The sequence below is a fragment of the Toxoplasma gondii genome, chromosome XI (assembly GCF_000006565.2).
Source record: "Toxoplasma gondii ME49 chromosome XI, whole genome shotgun sequence".
Lineage (NCBI taxonomy): Eukaryota > Apicomplexa > Conoidasida > Eucoccidiorida > Sarcocystidae > Toxoplasma > Toxoplasma gondii.
This window is the reverse complement of record NC_031479.1, coordinates 935,597-961,477: the sequence shown is the minus strand read 5'-3', so window position 1 is coordinate 961,477 and position 25,881 is coordinate 935,597. Positions and strand designations below refer to the sequence as shown.

Genomic DNA, 25,881 nt, shown 5'->3' with positions numbered 1-25,881 from the left:
CCGACAAAACGCTTTTTACTTTCTTCTCGTTTCGCGGCTTTCGGCCTCGGTCTCTCTCCGCCTCTCTCTGACTGCAGGTGGACATGTACGGTACTCAACAACCGCTCGCGCTCCTGAAGTTTGTGATGGAACGCATGAGCATGTACGAACGAGGCGGCGACTTGGAGGAAATTGTGTTGAAAGATATCTCTTTCTTGGCGGCGACGAATCCACCTGGAGCAGGCGCAAACCGCGTCGATCCTCGAGTTATCTCTCGTTTCTCCTGCTTCTACATCACGTTCCCTTCTCGGGCGTCCGTCCACCGCATCTATTCTTCCATCGTAGCTCACAAATTCTCTGACTTTCCAGAGACCGTGCAGGTAAACCGAGGCGGCCAGAGCCGGCGCTCGAACTCCCAGAAAAAGGTGCCCTCCGAAGCGGCTTCAAACTGCATGCAAGCACGCCTTCTGCAACGACGACCTCTCTCTCCAACCATACATCGATCTTATATCTACCTGTCTATGTGCATGCTTAGCTATACTTTCATTTGTAGCTGCTGAAATGCAGTCTGACGATGGCCAGCTGCTTAGGTCTAGCGGCTGGTTGCTCAAGTCAGTTTTCACTATTCGCCGAAGTAGGAAGTGAGGGCCGCGTTAGCGCTTCTTTCTGTTCGAATCTTGGAGGCAGGATGGCAGTCAAAACGACGGCAGGAATGCGGAGGCGGCGCGAATGATGAAACTCCGTTCAGACGAGGTTTTCTCTCGAGGTCAAACTCCACCTCGTGCCTGTTACTTCATCGTTCTTTGCCTGCTTCCTTGTACATCAGTTCCTTGCTTTTCTTTGCCTTCGTTCCTCTGTTCATGAAGTCGGCTTTCACGCTATCTCTGTTCTTCGTCTTTCTTTGCCATCACCTTGTGTGGTCTGCTTCTTCGGTTTCTTTGTCTCTCTCTTCTTCACTTTCCTTCTTCCTATCGCTTTCGTGTCTACGCACACTCGGGAGTTTCTGCGCCTTGTCCTTCGGTTTGCTGTTCCAGAAAGTGGCGGAGGCTCTGCCGGCGGCCAGCCTTCGGGTGTACGAAGGCGTGGTGTCTCACTTTCCTCGGACGCCTACGAAGTTTCACTACATTTTCAACCTGAGAGATCTTTCGCGCGTTTACCAGGGTCTTTGGCAAGCGAAGCCTGAGGCGGTTGGAGATGGCAAATCCCTCGTCCGCCTCTGGAGGTGAGTTTGCGGCAGCGACGAAAGAGAAGAGCGAAACAGGAGAAAAAGAAGTCGTGAGAGGGAAAAGAGAGGGAACGTGGACGGATAACAAGAAGAGTCTCGACCACCTTCCTTGCTGAAACAAGAAACAAGCCGAGGGAGGAACTGAACAAGAAACAACCGGAGCCCCTAAGGTCTTTGTAAGAGTCTCTCGAGTCCAGAGAATCGCTTTCTGTTTCCTCTTCGACAAGGGAGAGACGCTGTGTGGTTTACCTCTCTCTGGACGTATGGCTTAGTCCGTTCTGCTCTCGCAAGAGTAGGCAAAGACGTAGACCTCCACGCGACAGAGTAGACCGCACCACTGTGTTCGTTTTTCTTCCGGATCTCTGCGAGAAAGAGTTCGGAGCGCCGACCGTTCCGCGGAACAGGGCTCTGCTGCGTTTTGCGTCTCTGCCCTGCAGACACGAATGTCTCCGTGTGTTTCAGGACCGGCTGTTGGAGGCGGAGGAGCGCACAATCGTCGACGAGGAGCTTGTGGGGAGGATCCTGAGAGACTGTTTTCCAGACGAGGCGGAGAATGCGGCGAGAAATCCGATCTTCTGGGGCGACTTCCGAACAGCCGTTGACACGCGTCATCTTTCAGGCGACAACTCCGCCACAGAGGTCAAAAGCTGCAAAGAGAAAAAAGAGACAGAGAGATGGAGAGAGAGGGCAAGAAAGGGAGAGGGAGAGGGCAAGATCGAGAGGTAATGAGAGGGCAAGGAAAGAAGGTAGAGAGAGGGAGGGGAAGCGAAACAGAGGCACATAGGTAGAGGCAACGACGGACAGCGGGAGATACCCCAATAGAGAAAGCGAGAGCAAGAGACACGCCGGTAGACCCAGCGAGAGAGACAGCAGCTGTAACAGCAAGCGACCGTACATAACAAAAGGAAAGGTGCCGGCGAAACAGAGGAAAGGTCCGAAGGGAGGAAAGAGGCCTCAGACCTTCCAAAGGAGGGAGACGCCGGCGGGATGGCGACAGCCAACTTACCTGCAGAAGCTCCTTCGTCCAGTGTGCAGTTCACAGTCTCTGCCTTCGTTTTTTCTCGTGCTTCCCTCTCGTCTTCAGGAGAGAACGTACGAAGACCTCAGCGATGTAGCAGCTCTACGGAAAACGCTGGAAGAGCTCGTAGAAAGCTACAACGAGGAGAACAGCTGTCGCCTTCAAAACGTCATGTTTGAAGACGCAATATCCCATATCGTCCGCATCCACAGAGTTCTTCGAATGGGCCGGGGTCACGCGCTCCTGATCGGCACTGGTGGCTCCGGGAAGAGGAGCCTAACACAGCTGGCTACGCACATCGCTGGGTACGAGGGAGCAGCGCCACATCCGCAAGAGGCTTCTTACACACAGAGACGCATGCAAAAAACAATAAGTTGGTGTTCGTGTATCTAGAGATCTGGGGTGTCTACGGATGTACATGTGCCCTTGTAGTTCCGAGTTGATCTTTTGCGTCTCTTCTCTCTTTCGTCTTCTTAAAACCGGTTTCTGTCGCTCGCCGCGTTGACTCTCTCTGTCGACGCTGTTTACTTTTTTGGATCGATTCTGTTCTTCTCTTTCTTTCTCCACCCTCCGGTTTCTTCTTTCCTTCCTCACTCTCCGTTTCATCTTCTTCCTTTGACTCTCTCGCCTTTTCGCGCGTCTGAGATCACGCTCTCGGCCTCTTTCCTTCTCTTCTCCTTTGCGGTGTCTGTCGGCGGCGCCTCCGGACGTTTCTCGTGCCCTCAGAGTTCCCCTTTCAGAGTCGGCTTCTGCACTTGCCAGGTTCTCTTTGTTTCTCTCTGTGTTCGCTTGCAGGTACAGGCTGTTTCGCCTGAGTTCCGCGCGGAACTACGCGGAGGCAGAGCTCCGAGAAGATCTTCGCTCGCTGATCTGCGGTGCGGCCGTCACGCCCCACACATTTCTGTTTGCGGACTCGGACGTCGTCGACGAGGGATTCCTCGAGAGCGTCAACAACCTCCTGACCATCGGCACAGTTCCTGCCTTGTTTGCTGAGGAGGACAAGGAGACGCTGACGGGGAAGCTTCGTCAGAAGGCTGCCGAGAAAGGCATTCGCGAGGACGGCCTGTGGACCTACGCCATGTCTCAGGTGAGGGCGAACCTGCACGTAGTCTTGGCGATGTCTCCGGCAGGCGACGCTCTCCGGACGAGGTGCCGCAGTTTCTCGGGCTTCACCGCTTGCACCACCATCGACTACTTCATGGCCTGGCCTCGCGAGGCTCTCAAGGAAGTTGCGCGGAGTCTCCTCAGGGACGAGACTCTTCCCGAACACTCACGCGAAGACATCGAAGACTTCATGGTTGACGCACACCTCAGCGTGGCCACCTGCTACGCGCCCGAGTTCGAGAGGAGAGCCGGCAGAAAAATTTTCGTAACTCCGCAGAACTACATCGATTTTATCCGCGTCTACGCCGGGAACCTCGCCGCAAAGAGAAGAGACCTCGACACTCTCGCCGACCGCCTCGAAGGGGGACTGTCCAAGATGGCCAGCGTGAGAAAACAAGCGAGAAGACAAGAAGCAGGGAAGAAGATGACTGAAAAGAAGGCAGAAGACGAGTGAAGAGGAGAGAGAAAGGAGGAGGTCAAAAAGGAAGCATGAGGACCGAATGGCTCGCTGAAAAGAGAGAAGACGCTGCAGACCTCGGAGCTCAATTCGGACCCTGGGAAGTAGAGGAATTCTGAGAAAGCGGCGGAAAGCCGAGCATCTGGGGACTTTTAAGAGGGAAGAGAGAAGAGCGGACCAGACGGCAGAACGACACGAGAGATGAAAACGCTGAAAGGCGTTGAAAGATACGAAACCAGTAGGGTGGAAGGCAGGATTTCTGGGAGTCTCGCCTGGAGAGGGTTGAATGGGATCAACGCCTCTTTGTTTTGATAGTCGTTTTCCACATTTTCTGCTTTTCCGTAAATGATTGAAACGCATATCTATAAATATATATATGTGGAGTTGCATGCATCCACTTAGATTTGCATCTGTGCGCGTCTTGCGTCTCCGAAGTTGTGCGTGTGTGCGAGTGGCCCTGCCTGTTACCTTTTCAGGCCACCGAGGCGGTGAAAGTGATGAATCAGGAGTTAGCAGAGAAGAAAGTCATCGTCGACGAAAGACGCAGAAGCGTCGAAAACCTGATCAACGACATTGAAGAAAAAAGTTCGAAAGCAAGCAAGCGCCAGGAAGAAGCCACTGCCGCCGCGAAACAGATCTCCGAGGTGGGAAGAGACACGGGATGAAAAAACCGGATACGCGGGAGAGACACACAGTCCCAGAAAACTGTCAGCTGTGCAAGTGGGCTCTCCTGACGTTTGCTCGCTGCACATGTCTTTGTGAATTCAAATGTACATGCTTCTGAATGAAAAGCAAGCTCACATCGGTGCTGCGTCTCCGGCACTCCACCTATCTACACAAATACAAGCGCACACAAGCAAATATCGGCACATCTACGCACATGCAAACGCACACACATATTTGTATACATATAAATATATATATATTTATGTATATTTGTGTATGTAGATGTATAGATGTGTGTACGCGAAGGTAGGTAGATAGACACGTAGCGTTTGTGTACTTCCAGTGGACATGATGGAAAACCTGGTGAACATATCCTGAGAAGGCTTCGAGTTCCGCGTCTCGTTTCTGCATTTTGGCGGCTTCGTTCTCAGGACCAAGTCGTCATCGCGCGAGAGAAGCAGTCCGCAGACGAGGCCTTGGCGGCGGCGATTCCTGCGTTGGAGGCGGCTGCGCGAGCCTTGGAGACTCTGGATAAAAAGGACATCACCGAAATCAAGGCTTTTGCGACTCCGCCGAAACCCGTCATGTACGTTTGCATGTGCGTCGTCGTCTTGAGGCCACTTGGGAAGGAAAGCGAGACAGAGGGCTGGAACGGCGCGAAGGCGATGCTCAACGACGTCAACTTTCTCAAATCTCTCATCGATTATCCAAAAGACACAATCACAGGTGGGTGCCGCAAGACGGCTTCCGCCGTCCGGCGAACATCCCAAGACTCTCGCGATCGCTGTCGACCTATGCCCCAACCTGGAGCACCGTTCATTTCCTACTCAGGCCTCTGGCATCTATTCACCTGCTACTTTCTCTCCTCTCACTCCGACTTTCATCTTTGTTCACAGGCGGCTTGTCTAGCCGTTTCAGCCTTTGCCTGTACTAGCTCCTAGTTTGGCTGGTTCTCTGTTTTTTTCCCCTGAAGTTCGTGCGTTGAGCCGACGCGCTCGACTTTTGCGAGTTTCTCTTGTCCCTCGGCGAGTGTGGCGTTCTGACAGACGAGGGGAGACATTTAAATATGCAGCGCGTCATCGAACACAAGAGCGATCTGCAGACAAGGCCGGTCACTTTTACGTTAGCCTATGCTTTTTTTTCTGAGCACTTGTCTTCTTCACAATGCGTGAGGCGCGTGTCGGTGCAGGTCGGCCGAGAGACGATGGGGCTGTTCGTTTGCTCTGTGCCTTTCCGTAAGCCTCTGGGCGTTTGTGCCTCCTTGTCTCTTTCTCAGTCGCTTGCGACTTTGCCCTCTCGCGTGTGCCTCTCCCTCGATCTCGTTCCGTCTCTGTCTCGACTCTGTATGTGTTTCTCTGTCGCGGTCGCGGGTCTGCGTTTCTGTGAAGACAAGCAAGTGAAGAAAATTGCGGAGTATTTCAACAAAGAGCCAGAGAGTTTCACATCTGAGAAGATGGCGAAGATTTCCAAGGCAGGGAACGGGCTGTTGACTTGGGTTAAGGCGATGGTGGAATACCATCACGTGGCCAAGAGCGTGGAGCCTAAGCGAAAGTCGGTGGAGGAGTTGTCCGTCCGGAAGGCACAAGCCGAGCGCGACCTTGCGAGAACTCACCTCGAGCTGGGCCAACTGAACGAGCAGATTGCGGCTCTTCAGCGAGACCAGAAAGATCAAGAGGCTCATCTGCTGGAGATCCAGACGGAGGCAGCCTTGATGGAGAAGCGTCTGACGGCTGCGTGTCAGCTCATCGAAGGCCTCGAGTCCGAGCGACAGAGGTGGACTGTCGACCTGCAAACGTGCGGGAAGAAACGCGAAGATCTCATCGGAAACTGCTTAGTCGGTGGAGCGTTCCTCGCCTACGCTGGACCCTTCACTTTTGAATTTCGACAGCAAATGGTAAGACGGGCAGAGCAAAAAAAGACAAGCGAGACAAGCAGAGCCACTCTGTACGGACGATCGCGACTCAGCGCGTCTTCATACCTCAACTCGCAGACACAAGGACACTGCGTCGTCCGCAGGGAAGTCGAACAGAACTTTGAGTCTCGTGCTCAAACGGCTGTTGCGTCCACTACAGTTGTAGGCAGAGGGGAGGCTAGAAACTTACACGAGCGTTGCAGGACCTTACTCCACTTGATATTCACACCGCGCCCTCCAGGACGATGGCGCGGCTCCTACCAGCATCTGAGAAGTCACGTTCAATCACAGATTGACTCCTGAAAACTGCGGACGGACAGACGCAGCACGAGAGGAAGTAGGCGGAGGGTTCAGGTGTTCTACGCAGGAAACATGAGTGAAGGTAAAAGAGACGACTTTCGCTCGACACAGAGACTCGGCAACTTTCGAAGACGCAGCTGAGGGATAGTGGGGACAGAAGAAGGGAGCGAACCGGATGTGGACGCCGAGTGCGTCGCCGGAGGTAGGACTCCACCACTTGCAGCTGCCTTGAGCAAGCAGGTGGGGTGAAGGCGCTTCGCTTGTGTTGCTTGGTTTTCTGTTCACAGGTCTACGAACAGTGGACGCGAGATGTCGAGACACGCCATATCCCTTGCACAGGAAACTTCAAGTTGGAAGCTTTGCTGACCAGCGACGCGGAAGTGGCGCAGTGGAATGGCGAGGGTCTCCCGGGAGATGAAATGTCGATTCAAAATGGGATCTTGACGAGTCGCTCTGCTCGATGGCCTCTCTGCATCGATCCCCAAATGCAGGTGAGGAGCGAGGGAGCAGAAGAAATCGAGGGGCGATCCAGAAACGTTGCTCTTTGCTTCGCGCCTCCGCCGTTTTTTTCGTGAAAAATAGTGGTCGATTCAAGGTTATCTTTTTTTAATCGTTAGAGACATTCGGAGAGCGACAGCGAGAGAGAGAGATCTAGGTAGACGCATACGTATCTGTGCAACACTGTGTTCACTGTTTTTCGTCATGCACGCACAGCCGAACAGTGTTTCACCTCCCATCTTGCTTTCGTCTCCTATAGGCAGTGAACTGGATCAAGCGTCACGAAGAAGCCAATGGCCTCGTCATCAAATCGTTCTCCGACGACTACCTCAAATTCCTCGAGTTAGCGATTCAGTATGGCAAACCGTTCCTGTTCGAGAACGTGGAACACGACCTCGACCCGCTCATCGATCCTCTTCTCGAGAAAGCGTGGACAAAGGGGAACTCGCAGGAAACGCTGCTCCTTGGTAAGACAGGGACTGTGGTGAACAACGGACAGTGCCAGAGAACGCGCGTCGCTTCCCAGTCGGCACCCTACAGAGTGCTCGAAGCAGAAACAGAGACGTCGACAGACAGACGCCATTCATGCACAACTCTGCACTGCGCCACGTGACCAGTCGTCGAACTAGATACAAATGTATACCAATCCATAGATATGTGAAAGGCACATTTCTCGTCCGGACAAACGTTCGACAATGGCGACAGTCAATATGCTATAAACGGAAATCGATTGGTATTCCGTCTGCGTTATGTACATACCTATCTATATCTACTGCGTGTCTTCTAGATGCCACCGTGCCGCTTCATATATATATATATATATATATATATATATATAATATAGGCAGCTCCAGACACACATCTACATGTGCATATATATATATATATATATATATACATATATATAGGTTTGTATGCATATGCGAGTGGATGTAGATCTGAGTTCTCTGGCGCCTGTACCCGTGTACCCCGCAGAGAGTGTAGGCGGGGGACAAGATGGAAGAGTGAATACAGGGTCAGCAGCGAAAGTGACGTGTGTGTGCTTTTTCTGCGACGCCTCAGGAGGAAAGGAAATCGAGTGCAGCCCCGCATTCTCCTTGTATTTGACAACGAAACTAGCTAATCCGCGTTTTACTCCAGAAACCATGGGCAAAACAGTGGTGATCAACTACGCAGTCACCATGTCAGGACTGGCGGAGCAGCTTCTGGGCCATGTGGTCGGCTTCGAGCTTCCCGAACTGGAGAAAGAGCGACAAGAAATCGTTCAGAACATGAGTGACTGCCACCAAATGATGAAAGTGCGTTTCGCCACGAACACGACAAAAATGCGTTGTGCACATCCTCGCGAATATCTGTATCTCTGTATATGTCTATCTTTATGGAAGGCATGTGACTCGGCAGGCCCAGACTGCGCGCTTTTCGTCAGGCAGGCATGAAAGTTGCTCGAGCGAAAAAAGGCGATGCAGGCTAGCGCGCTCCACCGGCAGGTCTTGTGAAGAAGCAGATATACTCCTTTTCATCAAACTGCACATTTGTATATCTGCATATAAACATGTATGTATATATACACATATAAATATATGTATATAGATACATATGCATGCACGTATATGTACATGTATGTGCATGTGTATATATCTGCATAGGTGCAACGTTATGCCAGCTTTTTCTTTTGCTTTCCTGTTCCTGTTTCTGGTCGCTGAATTCGCCCCTGCTCGTTTTTCTCGTTTCCCTTTGTTCGTCGTACCCCCCGTCAGCACCTGGAAGACGTCATTCTTCATGAGCTCGCTGTCTCTAAGGGGAGCATTCTGGACAACCAAGACTTGATACAAACGCTGCAGACGACCAAGGCGAAGGCGACAGAAATCACCATCACGTTGGAGGAGGCCAAGAAGACGGCAGCGCAGATTGAGAAGGTGAGTCCGATTTCATCAAGTGCACAACAGGTTCGATTCTCCAAGGAACCACGGCTTCACTCTTTGGGCAGGACTCCCAGGCGTTGCATGGAACAAAGATTTTCATGAGGAGAGGGAAAGCGAAGACAGATGCAGCAGAGAGGGGACAGCGGCGCCCCTTTCCGAGACGCAGACCTAACGTTGTTTAACAAGTGTTCAGCCTTTCCTTGTTCGATGCTCAGTGCACGTACACTGCTTCAGATCAACGAAACGGAGTCGCGCTGGCGCCCCTTAGGTGATGTAACAGTAGTCGAATTGTTGCTCGTAGAACGCGTAGACGATCTGCAAAGCTTCATTGTTCCAGGATGCTGAAATCCAACTTCAGCCGGGAAGTTAGCCTGTATTAGGAGAAATTCCTCCCGGTACGGTGGAACTGGCCGTCCTTGCGTCTGAGGACTTCTCTCTTCGTGAATCGAGTGAGAATAGGAATTCCTCCGTTACGCGTAGCAGACAAAAGAGATCTGGACCATCTTTGAGATCGGGGGATATCGAGACTGTCTTTCAACAACGGCTGGCTTCCGTCTTTGTTTTCAGTCTCGCCAAGAATACTACAGCGTTGCCAAGAGAGGGTCGATAATGTATTTCGCGATGAGCAGCCTCAGGAATATCTCTAGCATGCTCGAATATTCCCTTGCCTCATACCTCGCGATTTTCCAAGCTGCGCTACGCGAGGCCCGCCCGGACCGGATCCTCGAAAACCGCTTGAAAAACGTGATCGAGAAAATCACTCAACTTTCCTATGATTACGTCTGCCTAGGTGCGTTGCGTCATCGCTTCGTCAACTGTATATGTGTATCTCAAGGAAAACTCAAAAGAAAGCTTTCCGATCCAACGGAACACAGAAGAAACCGTTGCCGCAGCTGCCACACCGGCGCCTGAATGCGTCGCTTCTAAGACACTCAACAGATCCATATAAAAACACACGGTGTTGCACAACGCAGAGGCAAGGTATACGCTGATAAGTATATATATATATATATATATATATACATCTTTCGCAGAGATTCCCTAATCAGATCGAAAGATAGACAGGCAAATAGAGGGATAGAGTGAGAGTGTGATAAATATATAAATACATGAGTGCTTATGTATAGATAAACAGACTGATAGGATGGGCTGTCCTTCTACAGGTGAATGCAGGCTTCCATTCGTCCGTAGCGTATGCTTCTTTCTCACCACGTAAATGCACATGTGCGCCTCGAGTGAACAATAAAAATATCCACATACACCTGTGTGTGTGCACACAATTTTTTGCACACCAGTAGACGACAAAGAGATGCCTGCACGCTCTTGGGACGTCGACGCTTCCTACGGCGAGTTAGTGGGGCCTCTCAGTACGAACCGCCATGCGATCTATAGAGCATAACGAGACGAAGCGAACCAGCGGCAGGGCATACGCCTCGGGTGAGAGTAACGTGACGGCTAAATGTTGGAGATCAAACTTTGATGTCGTTCGGCGACATGGCGAGCGCTGTGTTTTCGACAAAGCAGAATGCGCCCCTTTGACTTTGCAGTGTTTTCGAAAGCTGAGAGTCGAAATCGGCTTCAAGCGCCAGGGTGGCCTTGAGTTGAACAGCATCCACGATCGACGTTTCTTTTTTGGAGTGGAAAGGTTTTCTTGGCTTCGTCACGCTGCGCCACTGTTGCTGCTCTAGGTCTTTTTGAAAAGGAAAAATTGATGTACACGTTCCATATGACGACGATGATCATGGACGGCGAAGGCTCGCTCGATCGAGAAGAACTGGAATTCTTTTTCATGGGGAATCCTGCGCTTGATCAGCTCCGCGAAAAGCCTGCCCGCCTCGCCTGGCTTCCCGACAGCGGCTGGAAAGATCTGCAGCGGCTCGAGGAGTTAAACGCCTCTTTTCGGGGGATTCTGGAGAGCATCTTAACTGCCGCCGAGGTCAGGCTAAAGCCAGTACCGAGCAGAGAAAGAAAGCAACACGGAGGCAAAGACAGAGCAAACAGAACTCTGCCCCCACGGCGCGGAGGCGACGCCGAAAACTCGAAACCGCACTTTGCAGCACATGTAGATACAGATCTCAAGAGGAATACCTGCAGACGCATGCACAGCGGATGTCCTGCTGCTTGTCAAATTCTTCTATCCATGGGATCTAGGCGTGGAAAACATGGTACGACTTGGAGAACCTCGAGTCGATGCCGCTTCCCGAAGAAAAGTGGAATAACAAACTGTCGCCTTTCCAGAAGCTGCTCCTCATTCGCGTATTCCGCGTAGACCGTGTGCCAACGGCTCTCAAAAACTTCATTGCCCGGAGACTGAACGAGCACTACGTCCAGTCACCAAGCCTACAGTACGACACACGTTCCTCTCTACACATGCCAATAGATATGCATAGTTATGTATTTGCTTTTATATTGGTGCTTCTGTGCACTTACATACATGCAGAGGGAACAGTTCTTCGTACGTACCTGTGCCTGAAACTGTCTTAATAGATGTGCATCTGTATTATATTCAGATCTCTACATGCATGGACATACCTGCACGTAGAGATACACCAATCTCTATGTATGCATATATATATATATATGTATATATGTATATATATATATATATATGCAGAGTTGGTTTCTAGCTGATCGGATGTGTACGTCCTTGAGTCCTCCTCCGGTTACGATTCACTGGCGGCAACCTCATTATTCACAGATTTCCCTTTTTCTGCATGCGCCTCATCTTCCTGTAGCAGCGTGACTCGCGTGCGGCCTACCCCCGGGTCCACAACACATGTTTGCCATTCTCAGTCGACCGCGAACAGAAGTTCCTCGCGTTGCCTCTCGCTCTCAAGGATCCTTCTGGTTTTCTGAAAAAATGTCTATTCTCGTTAGCTCATGCGCAAGCGGGGGGGTCTCACCCGAACGCTGCACGAAATTACCGCTGCGCGTCGCGCCTCCTGCTTGCGCAGCAGCCAGGCTTTCAGTCTTTCTGCCGCTGACTCATTCTCAGTTGGGATTGTTCCTTGGCTTTTGTCTTTTTCTGGCGCCTCAGATACTCGAAAATACTCGCGCAGTCCTCGGCGCACTGTCCGATTTTACTGATTCTTTCCCCGGGGGCGGATCCTCAGAGCGACATCTACAAGTTGGCGGCAGCGCGAGGCTTCGTCGGAAACAATTTTCGGTTTCTCGCTCTCGGCCAAGGCATGGCGCCTCTTGCGCAGAAACACATCGAAAAAGGGTGCCAACGAGGCTGCTGGGTTCTCCTGCAAAACTGTCACTTGCTTGCATCGTGGCTCAAGTCTCTCGCCAAGCTCCTCGAAGGTGGGCGCGCAGAGGCGTCCTGAGATGCCTCTCTGCACTGTTCAAGGTTGACACTTTGCCTCAGAACGCACCTCGCTGTTTCCACATCGGATAGAGGCGGCGGTCGACTTTGCGCCGGTGTAGTTGATGCGGACACCGGGAAGGCAGACATGCAGCAGTATCGAGGCAGAGAGCCAGCTGTAATGCTCAACTCATGTGCTCACTTCGAAGACCACGAAACGCGGTGAAACGCAGGTGGGATGAAAGAACGAACACCCGAGGAACCCTGAAAAACTGTGGAGAAACAAGGTGACTCAAACCATTGTTTCTCTCCGTCAATGGATATATACAGACACACGACCACATAACCTTATATATATATATATATATATATATATATATATATGTTGTACGTTTATGCTCGAGTAGAGTAGTCTGAAACTGTCGCCGTCGTTGTGTTGTTTGTGTGGTGGCTCAGGCATTCAGAAGCCTCACAAGGATTTCCGCCTCTGGCTGACAACGCAGCCCATCGACGATTTCCCCATGAGCATCCTGCAGGTGCTGAGCAAGTGCTTGGTTTGATGTCCATTTCCTCTTCCAGTGGTCTTTTATGTCGGAAGCTTTACTCAAGAAAGAAAACGTACACTCAGTCATTTTTTCGAACGTTGCGCGTGCGTGCGCGTGACACCCCTGGAAAGGTGGTTCAAACACATCACAGTCTGTGTAGAACCTAGAACTAATGGATTTGTCTCAGGAAACGGCGTTTTCGGCCTGATCCGCTTCCTTACAGCTCCAGGGTTCTGCGGCCGACTTATCGACCTCGTTCTATGTAAATTCGTCTCCCCAACACTATTTTGGTTTCTTCAGAACTCTCTGAAAGTCGTGACGGAGCCCCCAGACGGACTGAGGCCAAACCTGCAAGGGTCGTACGCCAACTTGACTGACGACGCGCTCCAGGAGAGTTCCCATCCTGCCTATCCCTCTCTCGTCTACGTTCTCTCTTTCTTCCACGCCGTCGTACAGGTTAGAGAAGTGAAACGCGTCTTGAGCTTCTTGTGAATTACGTCCAAGAGCGAAACCTATACCAGTCTAGAAAAGTTCAGATAGAAATGGAAACTCAAGCGTATAGATGCATGTCTCCATACATGTCTCCTCACGCATATAAAGACACCGTTCTCGTCTGTCTTTCGTACTGGACAAGGCACACAGGGGATAGGTGGATGATGAATGCAGTTCGCCATTCCCTGCTTCGGTTACACTGAGAGAAAAAGCACTCTTTTCAGGTTCCCCGCACATCCGCTCCTTCACGGTTCTAGAAGCGACGGCGTTTTTTATCAATATATGCGACTGTAAATATGTGTATGTAGGTGTGAGTAATCATATACATAAATGCAATTTTGTATATATATGTAGTGGTAAACAGATAGTATATAGAGGCAGATATATCAAAAATAGGTGGACAGATATGGACATGTTACCGTGTGTGTGTCAGCAATCAGGGACGGATATTCGTTCTGATCAATCGAAGTCGCTGAACCAGGACACTGATGTGCGAACCACTCGGATATCGAGAACATTGCCGTGCTGCATGGATGCGTTGATGCGTCTCGGTGAATCCTCACACCGCTCTTCTTTTCGTAACCAGAAGTCCTCAGTTATTCGGTTCTCTCTCGTTGTCTAGCTGCGTTGGCTCTTTGCCTCCGTCCTCACAGTCAATTTCGCGTGGCTTTGCGAGTTTCAGGAGCGTCGTAAATACGGGAAAATCGGGTGGAATGTGGCGTACGACTTCAACGAAGCAGACTTGGTAATTTCTCGTCGCCTCGTCGCGATGTATTTAGACAAGTCGCTGGCTAGCGGAGATACTCTGCCTTGGAGCACTCTGCGCTATCTCATTGGAGAGGCGATGTACGGAGGCCGTGTCACAGATGACTGTGACAGACGCGTCCTCGTTACTTACTTGGAAGAATACATGGGCGACTTCATCTTTGATTCTTACCAGCCGTTCTCCTTCTGCCAAGCCGGCTTCGACTATGCCATCCCCGTCCCCGGACCTCTCGCCACCTACCGGGACTACATCAAGGTAGCAAGATCAGGCAGAGTTTCTAACGCGCCGCAAAGCAAATGTGAAACGAAGAGAAAACGATCACGCATGTCATGTTGCTCACACTCGTTTCCACACATAAAATGCGTCACCCTTCTCATGCTCGTCGGTATATATTCATACATGCACGCCTGTAACTATATATATATATATATAACTAATATGTACGGACTTCCAAACCGTACGCAGGAAGCATACACCTATCTATCTATCTACCTATATATATATATATATGTTTATGCTTATGTATATGTAAGTTCATGAGTGTGTGGTGTAGTCAGTGTAAGTACGCATGAACAAATAAGTAAGACGCCCGAATGAATTTGGATGTATGCTTTTGCTGTGCATTTGTCTGTGAGAGTATCCGCCTCTGTTCTGGAGAGCCGATTCGAGCGAGAGGTTTTTTCCTCGTATTCTTCTTGTTCCCTCACCCCTACCCACCGCCCGTGCGTGTGACTCTCTCTCTAGGAGCTACCTCTGTTCAACACACCGGAGGTTTTTGGACTCCACGAAAACGCGCAGATTGGCTACTTTGTGGATTCCGCCAAGAAGCTGTGGGAAGGCATTCTGAAAATGAACTTTTCTGGAAGCCTCAGTTCCTCTGGAGGCGCCTCGATGCGTGAAGAACACATCGCTGCCATTGCGACAGGAATTGAAGAGAAACTCGGCTTCGACGACTTAGCTTTTGGAAAGCCTGAGGGCGACTACACGCCCACAGAGGTTGTTCTCATGCAGGTGAACATGCAGGAAAAAGTCAGGAGAAGATCGTGTGAACACGAGTCCGTAGTGCGACGTGTGTGGCTACTTCGGGGTCTAGCGCAGGTGGTGGAGGTTGCGGAAGACACAGCAGATCCTGAAAAAAGAGACCCAGCAACGCCTGTATACGCAAAGAGCAGCAGGGAGATGTCGCCTACACGAAGGCGGTTTTGCCCCGCTCCTCATAGTCAGTGAAAACAAGACGTTCTCCACTTTTCTGTGTAGGAAGTCGAGAGATTCAACAGTCTGGCCGAACGCATGCGCACGACCCTGAACGACCTCCGGCGCGCTCTTCGCGGGGAAATCGGCTTATCTGCGGAGCTCGAGGACTTAGCCAACTTCCTCGTCACAGGGTTCCTGCCGCGCGACTGGGCGCGGTTGGCCCCGCCGAGCCTGAAGCCTCTGGGGTCTTGGCTAGCGCACTTCCTCCGGCGCTACGACCAATACAAAGCTTGGATTGACAAGGTTGGAACAATACGCGAAAAGGAGGCGGAATGCGAAGTTGAGACCTTGAAAGATTTTCGCTCGTGCTACCGGATCCACGTTCTCCTGCGATTTCCATCACCAGCATATGTGTGCTTCTTCTCGTTGTCTTCACAGCCCCGATTCGAGGAAACTGTTCTACTCGTTGTTTTGAGGTGCTGGTGATCACGACTATCGAGGCTTCAGAGCTACTCGTCAGCTACAACGTTTCAGCTTCGTTTGCAGTTAGGAGGGCACATGCATTAGCCTTACACTTAAGAAAGCGATGACAGGGCGGTGTCTGAGCTAGCCTCAGAAGCGAGTCTCGCAGTCTACGCCCTTCTGACCAGCAAGGCAGCAAACGCTGCTTGTGCGAGTTCTTCATCCTTCAGTGTGATGTGTGGACGTTGGTGGCATGTCTGCCTGAGTTCGTCTTTCTTCAGAGAACCCTGCTGCAGCTTCTGTTTCTTTGTGTCCCTCTTCCCCACTTCAACTCCCGCAGGGCGAGCCTTGGTGCTTCTGGCTCAGCGGCCTCCACATCCCAGATTCTCTTCTCACTGCTCTGATTCAAGCGACGTGCCGCAAGCGAGGCTGGTCGCTCGACAAGTCTTCGCTTCTCACGCAAGTCACAAAGTTTACTTCTCCCGGCCAAATCCCAAAGAAACTGGAACACGGGACCTACTTGAGAGGCCTCTATCTGGAGGTAAGCCGAGTGCCGAGACCACCTTGAGCAGCTGAAACCTCAGACGCAGAGCCCGTTTCCGAGCACACTGAACTGCACCAACGTTTACCGCACAGATGCATGCGGTCACGCTCATATGCAATGAACGCGACAGGCAAATAATAGACACACATATATATAGATGTGTGCGTGTGAAAATATACATATATACATATATATATGTATATATATATATGGATATCTTGGTATCGAAAATTGATATGGATTTGCTGTTTGTGCCGGAGCACGCGGTTCGTTTCTCTGTACTGCGAGCATTGATGCGGAGAACAGAAAACGACAAAAACAAACAGAGTCTTCTTCGATATGCGGCAGACCTGTTCTTACACCATGGCACTTCCCACCGTACATGCGCACGTTTCCTTGCAGTGAGGCTCCCCTGTAGCGCACCCTGGAGTTCCCCGTGTGGATGTGTTGACGTCTGCTTTTGAGGCATGAGGAAGCTGGTCTGTGTGTCTTTTATAAGAAACGTAGATCTCTTTCAAAACAGCAAAACGAGGAGTATATATAGCTCTTGTGTATAAAAATATTTGGAAACTTCACGATGGACAGATCGTCCAAAGAGCCTATGCTAGAGACTCGTTCGGTGTGTGTATTTGGCAGCTTTCTGCTGTTCTCCACATCGCCTTTATGTGTTTCGTTTTTTCTTTCTGGTCTTGTCTAGGGCGCGAGGTGGGACATTGAAGAAGGTCGTCTGGCGCGGCAAAATCCGAAAGAACTCACCATGGAAATGCCGCTGATTCAACTCATTCCTGCAGAGAGCCACAAAGTGAAACTGCGAGACACACTGCAAACACCTGTCTACGCGACACAGAACAGAAGAAACGCCATGGGCGAAGGATGGATCTTTGACGTCATGCTCCACACCAAAGAACACCCTTCTCTCTGGATTCTCTCAGGCGTTGCCCTCGTGCTACAAACAGACGAATAAAACTCGAGACATGAACAGCTCTTCTCTTCTCGCGGCTTTCCGCAAATGCATACTGCCTCCAGAGAAAAACCAGTCGTCCAAAGACACACCTGTTTTCTTCGACTCATAAATGCACGCACTTTCGCATTCATGTGTGCCTACACGCTAAATGCGTGTCTACACATTTATGCATTAAATTGCCTAGACGTGCGAAGAGGCATACGTGTGAGCGGGATTAAGGTGCCTTGTTGTGGTAGACGGTAAGGCGTGTGGCTGTAGGCGACGGCCGGTATTTTGATCCGCTGCGCCACACTGTGGCACGAGTGTAACTGCATGTAGATGATTTTGTCAAAAATTCCTGATGGATCTCCTGGACGTTTTGCCTGTTTCGCGAGTTCACACGCTCGCGTTCACCTCGCAGCGTCTCTGGTGTCTTAACACAACTTCCATTCTAAAGAAGATCGATGTTAAAAGAGCTCTGGGCACCCCCGCTCTGCAGTATATTAACATCGAGTGTCAAAGCCCCTCCTTACAAATTGTCCTTCGTGCCTCTACGCTCCTGTTCCCTCCTGCGAATTGCCTTCGCCCGGCCTCAAATAGAGTCCACGTGCATGTACGCAACGTCCTACGCAAAATGCACACAAGAAGACATGAAGATATATATATATATATATATGTGTATATGCAGAAGAGAATGTGAAGAAGTGTTGGAGCCTTTGGGTCAAAGAGATGCAGAGGCGACCTGCATAAAAGGATATCGAGGAAGGATGTGTGTGCAAAGAGGAGAGAGCGTGTTCTGTGAAGAGAGACGTTCAGAGTTTCCGCCCAAAGTGGAGGTCGTTTTTTTCTGGTTTCCAGAGGAGACGAAAGATGAACAGCGCGAACTGTACGGAAACGTCGAATCTCGAGAGATCTTTTGAGCACAAGAAGGTACACGTTTCTTTCCCTTCTGCTCGCCTCGGCGGTAAGGCTGGTGCGCATTTGTTGCACGCGCATCTTTCCACATGAAAAAAGAAAGAGTATCGGGATAACGGGAGACAGAGCGAAAATAAAAGAGGGCGGGTTTCATTTGGAACAACGCCAAGACATTGTTTCTGCAACATACACCGCGAGAAAATGCTGCACCCGGCAGTAGAGATTGAACTTCACCGGAATCGAGTGTAATCCACACGCTAGACCAGGCCTAAAGACGTTTACCCAGTTCCTAACCGAGCGCCGCGCTTGTCCTTCGAGAAAAAACTTCATGGAAGAAAAAAGCTCACACTTTGTACCGACAAACGGCAAACATTAGCGCCATACGCAAAAGGAACCGCATGCACACAGCTCGGTAAGCTCCTCCTCTCGACGGTACCTGACCTAATTCGGTGCACCGAGCGATAGACAATTGCGGAGACACATGTATATCTGTATAGAAGGTACGCAAAAAGGTAGGATCACAGACGCGCATGCAAAAACACATTCCTCACAGACGCGATGGCGTCCTGCACCTGCAGTGCCGCTTCTTCATTCACCGATTCACATGACATTTTCCTTCGACCGGAGAGACGAAAACATCCGTAAAGCGGTGAGTGTCGTTCTACGTATCGCCTCTCGTCGCCGAAGAGAAGAAATTCCTCCATACTCAGGACTCTTCGGATTTCCTCAGTTTGCTTCTGCATTCCGTGTTCCCTTCTTCGTCGTCTCTCCTCCCTCCTCCCCATTTCTTTGCTTCCTCTCTCTCCTTTCTAACCGTTTCTGCGGCTCTCCGCCGTCGCTCCGTTCCTCGACTTTGCTTCTCGGAGTCGAGCGCGTCGACCCTTCCTCCCGGTTTCTCTCTTCTCTGGATACGAGCGAACGCGAGCTGACCGCGTCGCACCACCCTCAAAACACTCGCACGGGGTCCCATGTGAGGTACACACACGAAGTATGTTGCCTCCGGCTGCACTTGAACGTACACAGAAGTCAGGCGACACCGTGAGTGCAGCAGGCCCGCGGCTTGGGGGAGCTCCGGCCTCTCTAAACGAATCTGAAAATGCGCGAAAGAAAAGCGACTTGCCCTTCCCGCACAGTCCGTGGTGTGGCGCGAGCGACATTCCACGCCTGGGATTTGCGTCATCACAAAACTATCGAACCAGCAAATGCACTTGTTTTTCGCCACCGCAGAGACACGTGAGTCATTGTTGCTCTCGCTTCTTTGCCCTCGAGAGAGAAACCACGACAAGCTGCTTGTCCCTTGTCGTCATGGAGACGCGCGACTGAGCAGAGAGGTCCAGCGTTGACGCCTCGAGAGATACGGCAACTGTGCACCCACAGACGTGCATCAGGCGCCTCTCTCCAGCCACGGGTTTGTTGTCTTGAAGCGATTCGCCACACGCGCGAACTCCGGGACTTCCTTCGCTCGCACTTTGAGGCCGCTGAACTCGTCTCTTCGACCTTCTTCTGCGTGGGCTTCGCAGTTGGCCTTCACGTCCCGCACAATTTCAAAGACCTCCGGGAACTCCTGCACGAAGGAGAGCAAGCCGCCGTACCCGTCGTCGCCAGTCGGCTTGTCCACGCTACGCATGTCCGAGCGCTTTGACGGGTGGAGGCCTGCAACTTGGAAGTCCTCGCGGCTCTGCAAAAGCCGGACTCCCCACTTCTCCTCAAACCTGGCGGGGAGCACCGTCAGACTCTGCATGCCCTCCTCACTCAGCAGCGCATGCAGAGACTGCAACGTGAGAAGCAGCAGGCAGAGCGGTGGCGTGCAGTCAAGCAGCAGCGTCTGGTCGCCTTCGTACAGCCGAGCTGCACAGCAAAACACTCACGGCAGCACACACACGCGCGCAGCTTTCATTTGGGCACCTGGTAAATGCAGAAAGACGGCAGACAAAGAGCAGCGGACAATTTGGAAACCGACAGAAACTGTCTCTCTGTGCCACACTGTAGAGAGAGCGTGGACTTTTCCGCTTTTTCCGGGAATCGTTAGTGCCTTTCTTCCTTACGAATTGACGATGTTCACTCGGATACTCTCCTTTCTAGTGTTCGACTGTACTACGGTATGCTTCGCGCTGCCAGCCTATATTAACGATAGAGGACTTGGCAATGGTCTGTTCAACCTTGCTGGCCCACACCGATCTCAGTCCACCCGGTGTATCAGAAGCAGATCTGTCCCGCGTTCGGGGGCTCCTCTTGAGGCGCCGCGCGGTCCCTTTCTCTCTGTGTCTCTTCCTGTCTCCACCGCTCGATAGCTTCTTCTCCCTTACCGTCTTCTTCCTCGCCGCCGGGAGCTCTGGGCAGGAATCCGTGGCCAAAGATTCTCCCCGAAAAGTCTGTACCCCAGAGGAATTTCTTCGTCTCCTCGCCCGCGGAGACCTGGGAGGTGGGGGTGGAAGAGAACGTGGCGTCTGCCGCGCCAGCTGCCCCTTCATGCGTGTCCCCCCCCAAAGCCAGCGGCGAGTGGATAGGCGTGGGAAAGAGATTCGGCTTATAGACGAGACACCCTTGCAGCTCCTTCGGCGGCGGCTCGTCGTGGAGGCCGAGCGGGTGGACGTACACCAGCGGTCCGCAGGAAGGCCCCGCAGAAATCTGTTTGTCGTAAAAACTTTCCGGACGCCGTGTCTCTTCGCGGGGCCATGTCCGCTCAACCAGCTGCTCCAAAAAAGCCTTGAGCCCTCCCTGGGCCCGCTGCGCTGTCTCCGCACAAGGTGCCTCGCGCCGCATGCGGTCGAACGTCACCACGAGGTGCAGCGGCTGATTGTCTCTGGGGGAAAACACACCTTTGATGCGCATGCGTGTGAGCGGCCAGCAAAGAAAAAAGAAGAACCACTAGAGCCTTTAGTTCTTGATGAATTGTCTTAAATTTGGTTTAGTTTACTTAACGAAACATAACCACTTGTCGACTTATATAATGAAGACAGGATAAATTAAAATCAGGCCACTAAACTATTTATGTCTAAATAGAGAAGAAAAAGGAAAGGAGACACACGTGCCACATTCATCTCGAGAGATGGAGTCCGAAAAGAACAACATGCTGTGTTGCGGGCTCGCGAGAGAAAAAAGGGCAGGTTCGAGAACGAAAAACAAAAGAGAGATTGTCGACGAGTACCACGCAGCACATAGCCAACAGGTCCAGACTGGTTACTTGACGTTCAGGAGGAAACAGGTTCTTTAATAATGGAGGATTCAGATAAATAGCATGCTCTGAAAAAGACTTGCGTATGCTACTTAGTATCACTATTGTTCCTTTCTTTATCAAGATTTCAAGCTCTGAAAAATCTCTTCAGATGCACAAACAGAAGACCTGAGAAAGCGGGGGGGGGGAGCTGCGCATTCATTTGGCAGCAGCGAATAGTCGAGCCGGCCGCTAAGAGACCCCTAAGAGAGGTGAGCGACCTTTGGAGTTCTACCATCAAGCTGAAAAACTTCCAATTATAAAAGAGAAAAGGCTGAGGTCAGCATTCGCACTTGTCCGCATGCACATTTCTCGTCTTTCAGAGAATCGCTCACACACCGTTCGGCCCTCTCTGTCTCCAATTGTGTTCACGTTCTCCAAAGGCCTTTTATAAGATGAAAAACTCATTTAAAAGCAAGACAGTACTTCGCTTTTCTCGAATCTAACTCGGGCTCAACTGCGTGCGTGAGCGCAGACCATACTGCATCTTCATGTATGTGAAGACCGCTGAACTGTGAACAGTGACGACCCTGAGCCTGCCGCACCCATTGCAGGGCCGTTAAGAAGACCCGCCTCCCTGAGGCTTTCTGCCATGTTTTCGACTCTAACCTGAAGGCATCGTATCCATGTCGGCGAGTGCTGCGGATCATTTCCTTGCCGTAGATTTGGATGCGCATTCTGGAAAGTTGCTCCATTTCTTTGTGCGTGCGACCTTTCGGACCTAGAACGAGGCGGACGCGCTCTGGACACGACGGATGGAAGGTGGTGGGGACCCACAAATCGAAGAAGAAAGGCAGCTCCGCTCCCGGCTTCACAGCGCGAGGCTTTCCGTCTTCCGTCGCGGACTTGCCGTCGGTCGCTTGCTTCCCAACTGTCTCCTCCTGCTGTTGTTCCCGGCCGCCCGTGGGCCCTTGAGGCCCTCTGTAGAGGTTTCTGCCCTCGTCCCGGTTTTCATGAGGGGGCTGAAGTAACGGAGAGACAGGAGGGAAGAAGGCGGCGGGAGGCGCCCCGGCAGATGCGGGGTATGGTCCCGGGGCCAGCTTGCTGCGGTCTTCCGGCTCCTCGCGCACAGGCGAAGGCGAGGAAGAGATCGACGAACCGCAACTCTGTCGCCGCTCTCTTCTCTCGTTCTCCGCGCCCCACGGGCACTGCTGCCCGCCCGTGGGCACTGCGGATTCTTCTCGTTCCGGGCGCTGAATCGACGGACTCCCGCGTCTCCGCGGGCATGAGCTGGACGTCTCGCTGCTCCGTCGCCGCTGTCTCCCTACGCACGGGCTCTCGCTCTCTTCTCTTCTTCGCCGACCCCCTGGAGGGCATCCTTGCCCGCGCCTCCACCCTCCGCGGTCCCGCGACTCCGCGTGGCCGCTCTCCCCGCGTTTGAAAGCGCCCCCGCGGCTTCGCCCCCGGCCGCGAGGCGGGAGGTCGCGGCCTTCGCGACGACTCCGGCCTGTCTCCTCGCCCTTCCGGGCCCCCAGGCTCCGCTCCTCTTCCTCTCGGTCGTCTGCGCGAAAGGCCGGAAACGCGTGCGGCTCTCCACCATGCGCTCCAGCCCCGTGGTGAAGCCCAGGGGTCGGCAGCAGGCCCGCGTCAGTGCCGCCCTCTTGTCGGGGGCGCTTCGGGGCCAAGGGCGGCGAGGGGCCTTGGCGTCCGCAGGCGCCCACGCCCTTCTCGAATTCTTCGTGTCTGCCTCGGCGATCTTCCCTGCCTTCTAGGAAGCCGTCGCGGCCGAGACCACGCTTTCGCGGGTCGCGCCACTCTTCTTCTCGCCGGCCTCGGTCTCCGCCCCAGTCGTCCTTCTCGCCTGCAGTGTCTCCGTCGAGGCGAAACCGCCCGCTCTCCCGGGGGCTCCGCCCGCTGTCGCGGCGACCCTTGCGTCTCTCCAGTCTGTCGCTCTCACGGTCTCCGCCGCGAGAGAAGTCTCTGCCGTCGTCGCGCCGCGTCTCGTCTCTTCTGCCGTCTCTTCGGTCGTCTTCTCGTGGTTTCTTCTCTTCTTTCTCGGGGAGAGGCGCAGCGCCTCCCGGGAATAGCGGAACGAGGAAGTTGCCCTCGGGCCTGGGGCCTGCGCCCCGTTGCGGTGCCGCACCCACCGGGAGGCCGCGACCGTCTTCTCGCGCGTCCAGCGGGAACGGCTGGTTCGCTGGGTGCATGTAGACCGGGAACGCCGATGGCGGACCAGAAGCGGCCCCCGGCAAGAAGGACGAGGGCAGCGGAGACAGAGACACTCCACACGGACCCGGCGCCGTGCCGCAGGGAACCCCCAGCCTCTCGGGCTCGCCGACGGTCGGAAAGGCGAGAGGTGACGCGGCAGCTGGCAACAGCATGGAGTCATGGGGAGGCCTCACGGGAAAGGAAGAAGGCACAGGCGCGGACGGAGGGTAGAAGGCCACAGACGGCGTTCCGAAAAACAGAGAGCCTCCAGAAGGAACTTGCGACGGGTGAGGCGCGAAAGACGGAGGCATCAGTCCAGAAGGAAGAACCCCCCGACCAGGCATGCCTCGCGCAGGCGGAGACGCAGACGGATGCCGTGCGTCTCCACCCACCATGGTCAGTTGTGGAGACGGAATAGGAAGGAAGAAGAGAGAAGAACGGACAATAAGAAGTAAGAGGAAAAGAGGAGAAAGAACAAGCGAGAAGACGAGAAAAGCGGAGAGGCCGCAGACAGATTCACAGACGAGAAAAGTCGAGGCGTATATCGAGAGGAGACATAAGGGGGAATCAAGAGATCTCCTCGAGGGCCAGAACGCGGGGCGACAGCGACGGGCTGCCTCCGCAGGGCAGAGAAACAGAGAGAGGGACGAGAGAGACACGACAGAGAAGCGCAGAAACTGCGAAGCAAGATCGGTGGGAGCGACGGGGAACGAATGCGTGAGGTCGGAAACAGTAGAGAAACCGCAGACAAGGAGAGATGCTACAACACAAGGAAAGAACCGTGAAAACAACAGAGAGCGCGAAATGCCTTCCTGAGGCTCGTTTTCCTCTTTACGGGAAGGAGGGGAAGCGAAAGGAAATAAGAAGAGGAAAGAAAGGAAAGGATCGGGTCTCGCCCTCTCTGGATCACTGGAGGAGAGACCGAGACACGATGGACCATCGTCTGTTGGCGTTCAGAGCCCAAGGTGTCCGCGGAATAGAGTTCACACGCCTGACACAAGTTTAGCCATCTGTGAGTCGAAGAGGGAGGATGAAGGAGAGAGAACGGCGTCCCAGATTCCTAGGTTGGTACGGCGCCTCGTTCCTGCCTCCTTCAGCTGCCTCCGTGCTAGGCAGAAGCAAGAAACAGGTGTGCATGCATACATGCATAGACAAATAAAGACGCAGGTACGTCCTTCGAACTCAGTGCAGCAATGCATTTATACTTTGATTTGTTCTCGTTGCCTATGTAGATGTAGACATGGAGACGGTATCTAGGTGTAGCTCGGGATACTCCTGTGGAGTCGTGACCCGACAGTCCGTGAAAACACTGTGTTTTTCTTTCTGGAATCCGTGGATATGACACTCAGGGAGAGCAGTCGGAGAAGCGAAGTTATTTTGGAAAGACCCAAGTTTTTGGCGGGCTGTTTCTCTTCCGCGCGGCTATGTACAGCCTGTGTTTTTGCGAGAGTGACTGTTTCTCGGCCGCGCTAGAGCCAAGGAGAAAAGGGGCTGTTGTCAAAGCGGTCGAGCAGCTTTCAACTTGACCAGACTCGCGCGAGAACAAAAGAACGCCTCTTTTCTCCCGACATCGCACCAGCCACAAGGCACGCGTCAACTCTGATTTCGGTCGGCGGCGGGGAGAGGGAAACACGGCCAGTGCGACGCGCAACAGAAAACAGGGGAGAGACAAACCAGAGACACGTGTGCCTTTTTCGTTGTGCGGAACTCTTCAAAAATACCGCGAGAACCACCAGACACACCGACTTTCCACGCGTGCCTAAAATGCGGGTGGCGACAGCATGCACCGCAAAAAGTGCCGCCACGCGGGCGGGGAGCAAATCCCAGGGCAAAGCCCGTCCAGCGTAAACCTTTCAGCTTACATAAATAAAAACCAGATGCATCAGGACATTGACCTGTGGGGGTTTCCACGACGCAGATGCCTATTCGCCTTTGCTTAGTGATATACTATTGTGCCTAACCACTACTTCTGCCAGGAAGGCGGAGACTCTCGGCACCACTCCACCTGGGTGTTCCTTTTGAGGTCAAGGCATCTGGCACAGATCGTGAGCGGAACGCAGGCGGTGAAAGTGACAAGAAGAATGCGTGTCGATAAGCATGTACACGTCTAGAGTTGTGTACACACTGAGGCTTCTGCAAAAGACGTTCGAAGTGGTGGAGGTTTAGTTTTTAGGCAATTGGCTCGTTCACACATCTCTCGATCTTAGACTATCCGGATCCGGATCCACATCGATAGCGGTAGATGCGTCCAGTTGAGCGTTCAGCAGAGC

General features: G+C 52.6%; 2 protein-coding genes across 2 annotated transcripts in view; one reads left to right on the top strand and one right to left on the bottom strand.

Annotated features, from left to right (window-relative positions):
* The window catches only part of TGME49_309980 (dynein heavy chain family protein), a gene marked incomplete at both ends in the record, with an annotated part of 44,053 nt that extends 26,698 nt beyond the window's left edge, over window positions 1–17,355 (top strand). Inside the window, 23 exons of the mRNA XM_018782600.1 lie at window positions 78–359; window positions 1,014–1,201; window positions 1,642–1,843; window positions 2,289–2,527; window positions 3,018–3,711; window positions 4,260–4,427; window positions 4,881–5,175; window positions 5,838–6,343; window positions 6,949–7,152; window positions 7,419–7,626; window positions 8,222–8,457; window positions 8,917–9,075; window positions 9,649–9,871; window positions 10,770–11,017; window positions 11,233–11,426; window positions 12,119–12,387; window positions 12,845–12,924; window positions 13,234–13,389; window positions 14,108–14,446; window positions 14,936–15,202; window positions 15,449–15,688; window positions 16,188–16,388; window positions 17,089–17,355. Coding sequence (XP_018635593.1) covers window positions 78–359; window positions 1,014–1,201; window positions 1,642–1,843; window positions 2,289–2,527; window positions 3,018–3,711; window positions 4,260–4,427; window positions 4,881–5,175; window positions 5,838–6,343; window positions 6,949–7,152; window positions 7,419–7,626; window positions 8,222–8,457; window positions 8,917–9,075; window positions 9,649–9,871; window positions 10,770–11,017; window positions 11,233–11,426; window positions 12,119–12,387; window positions 12,845–12,924; window positions 13,234–13,389; window positions 14,108–14,446; window positions 14,936–15,202; window positions 15,449–15,688; window positions 16,188–16,388; window positions 17,089–17,355 — 5,865 coding nt within the window. The remainder of the gene's footprint in view (window positions 1–77; window positions 360–1,013; window positions 1,202–1,641; window positions 1,844–2,288; window positions 2,528–3,017; window positions 3,712–4,259; window positions 4,428–4,880; window positions 5,176–5,837; window positions 6,344–6,948; window positions 7,153–7,418; window positions 7,627–8,221; window positions 8,458–8,916; window positions 9,076–9,648; window positions 9,872–10,769; window positions 11,018–11,232; window positions 11,427–12,118; window positions 12,388–12,844; window positions 12,925–13,233; window positions 13,390–14,107; window positions 14,447–14,935; window positions 15,203–15,448; window positions 15,689–16,187; window positions 16,389–17,088) is intronic.
* Window positions 17,356–18,143: 788 nt separating this feature from the next.
* Window positions 18,144–25,323, bottom strand: TGME49_309960 (hypothetical protein). The gene is made up of 3 exons (XM_018782599.1): window positions 22,073–25,323; window positions 20,556–21,052; window positions 18,144–20,097 (listed from the first exon to the last, which is right to left on the bottom strand). The coding sequence occupies exons 1-3, from the start codon at window positions 24,004–24,006 to the stop codon at window positions 19,634–19,636; spliced, it is 2,895 nt and encodes a 964-aa protein (XP_018635594.1). The 5' UTR covers window positions 24,007–25,323; the 3' UTR covers window positions 18,144–19,633.
* Between the last annotated feature and the right edge of the window lie 558 nt (window positions 25,324–25,881).

Bases quoted from the DNA above. Each gene is read 5' to 3' on its own strand.
- TGME49_309960 (XM_018782599.1), bottom strand. From the start codon at position 24,006: ATGGTGGGTGGAGACGCACGGCATCCGTCTGCGTCTCCGCCTGCGCGA. The intron at 21,053-22,072 runs GTTAGAGTCGAA...GTTTTCCCCCAG, and splicing joins CATGGATACGATGCCTTCAG to AGACAATCAGCCGCTGCACC. The intron at 20,098-20,555 runs GTAAGGGAGAAG...TTTGCTGTGCAG, and splicing joins CGGCGGCGAGGAAGAAGACG to CTCGGCTGTACGAAGGCGAC.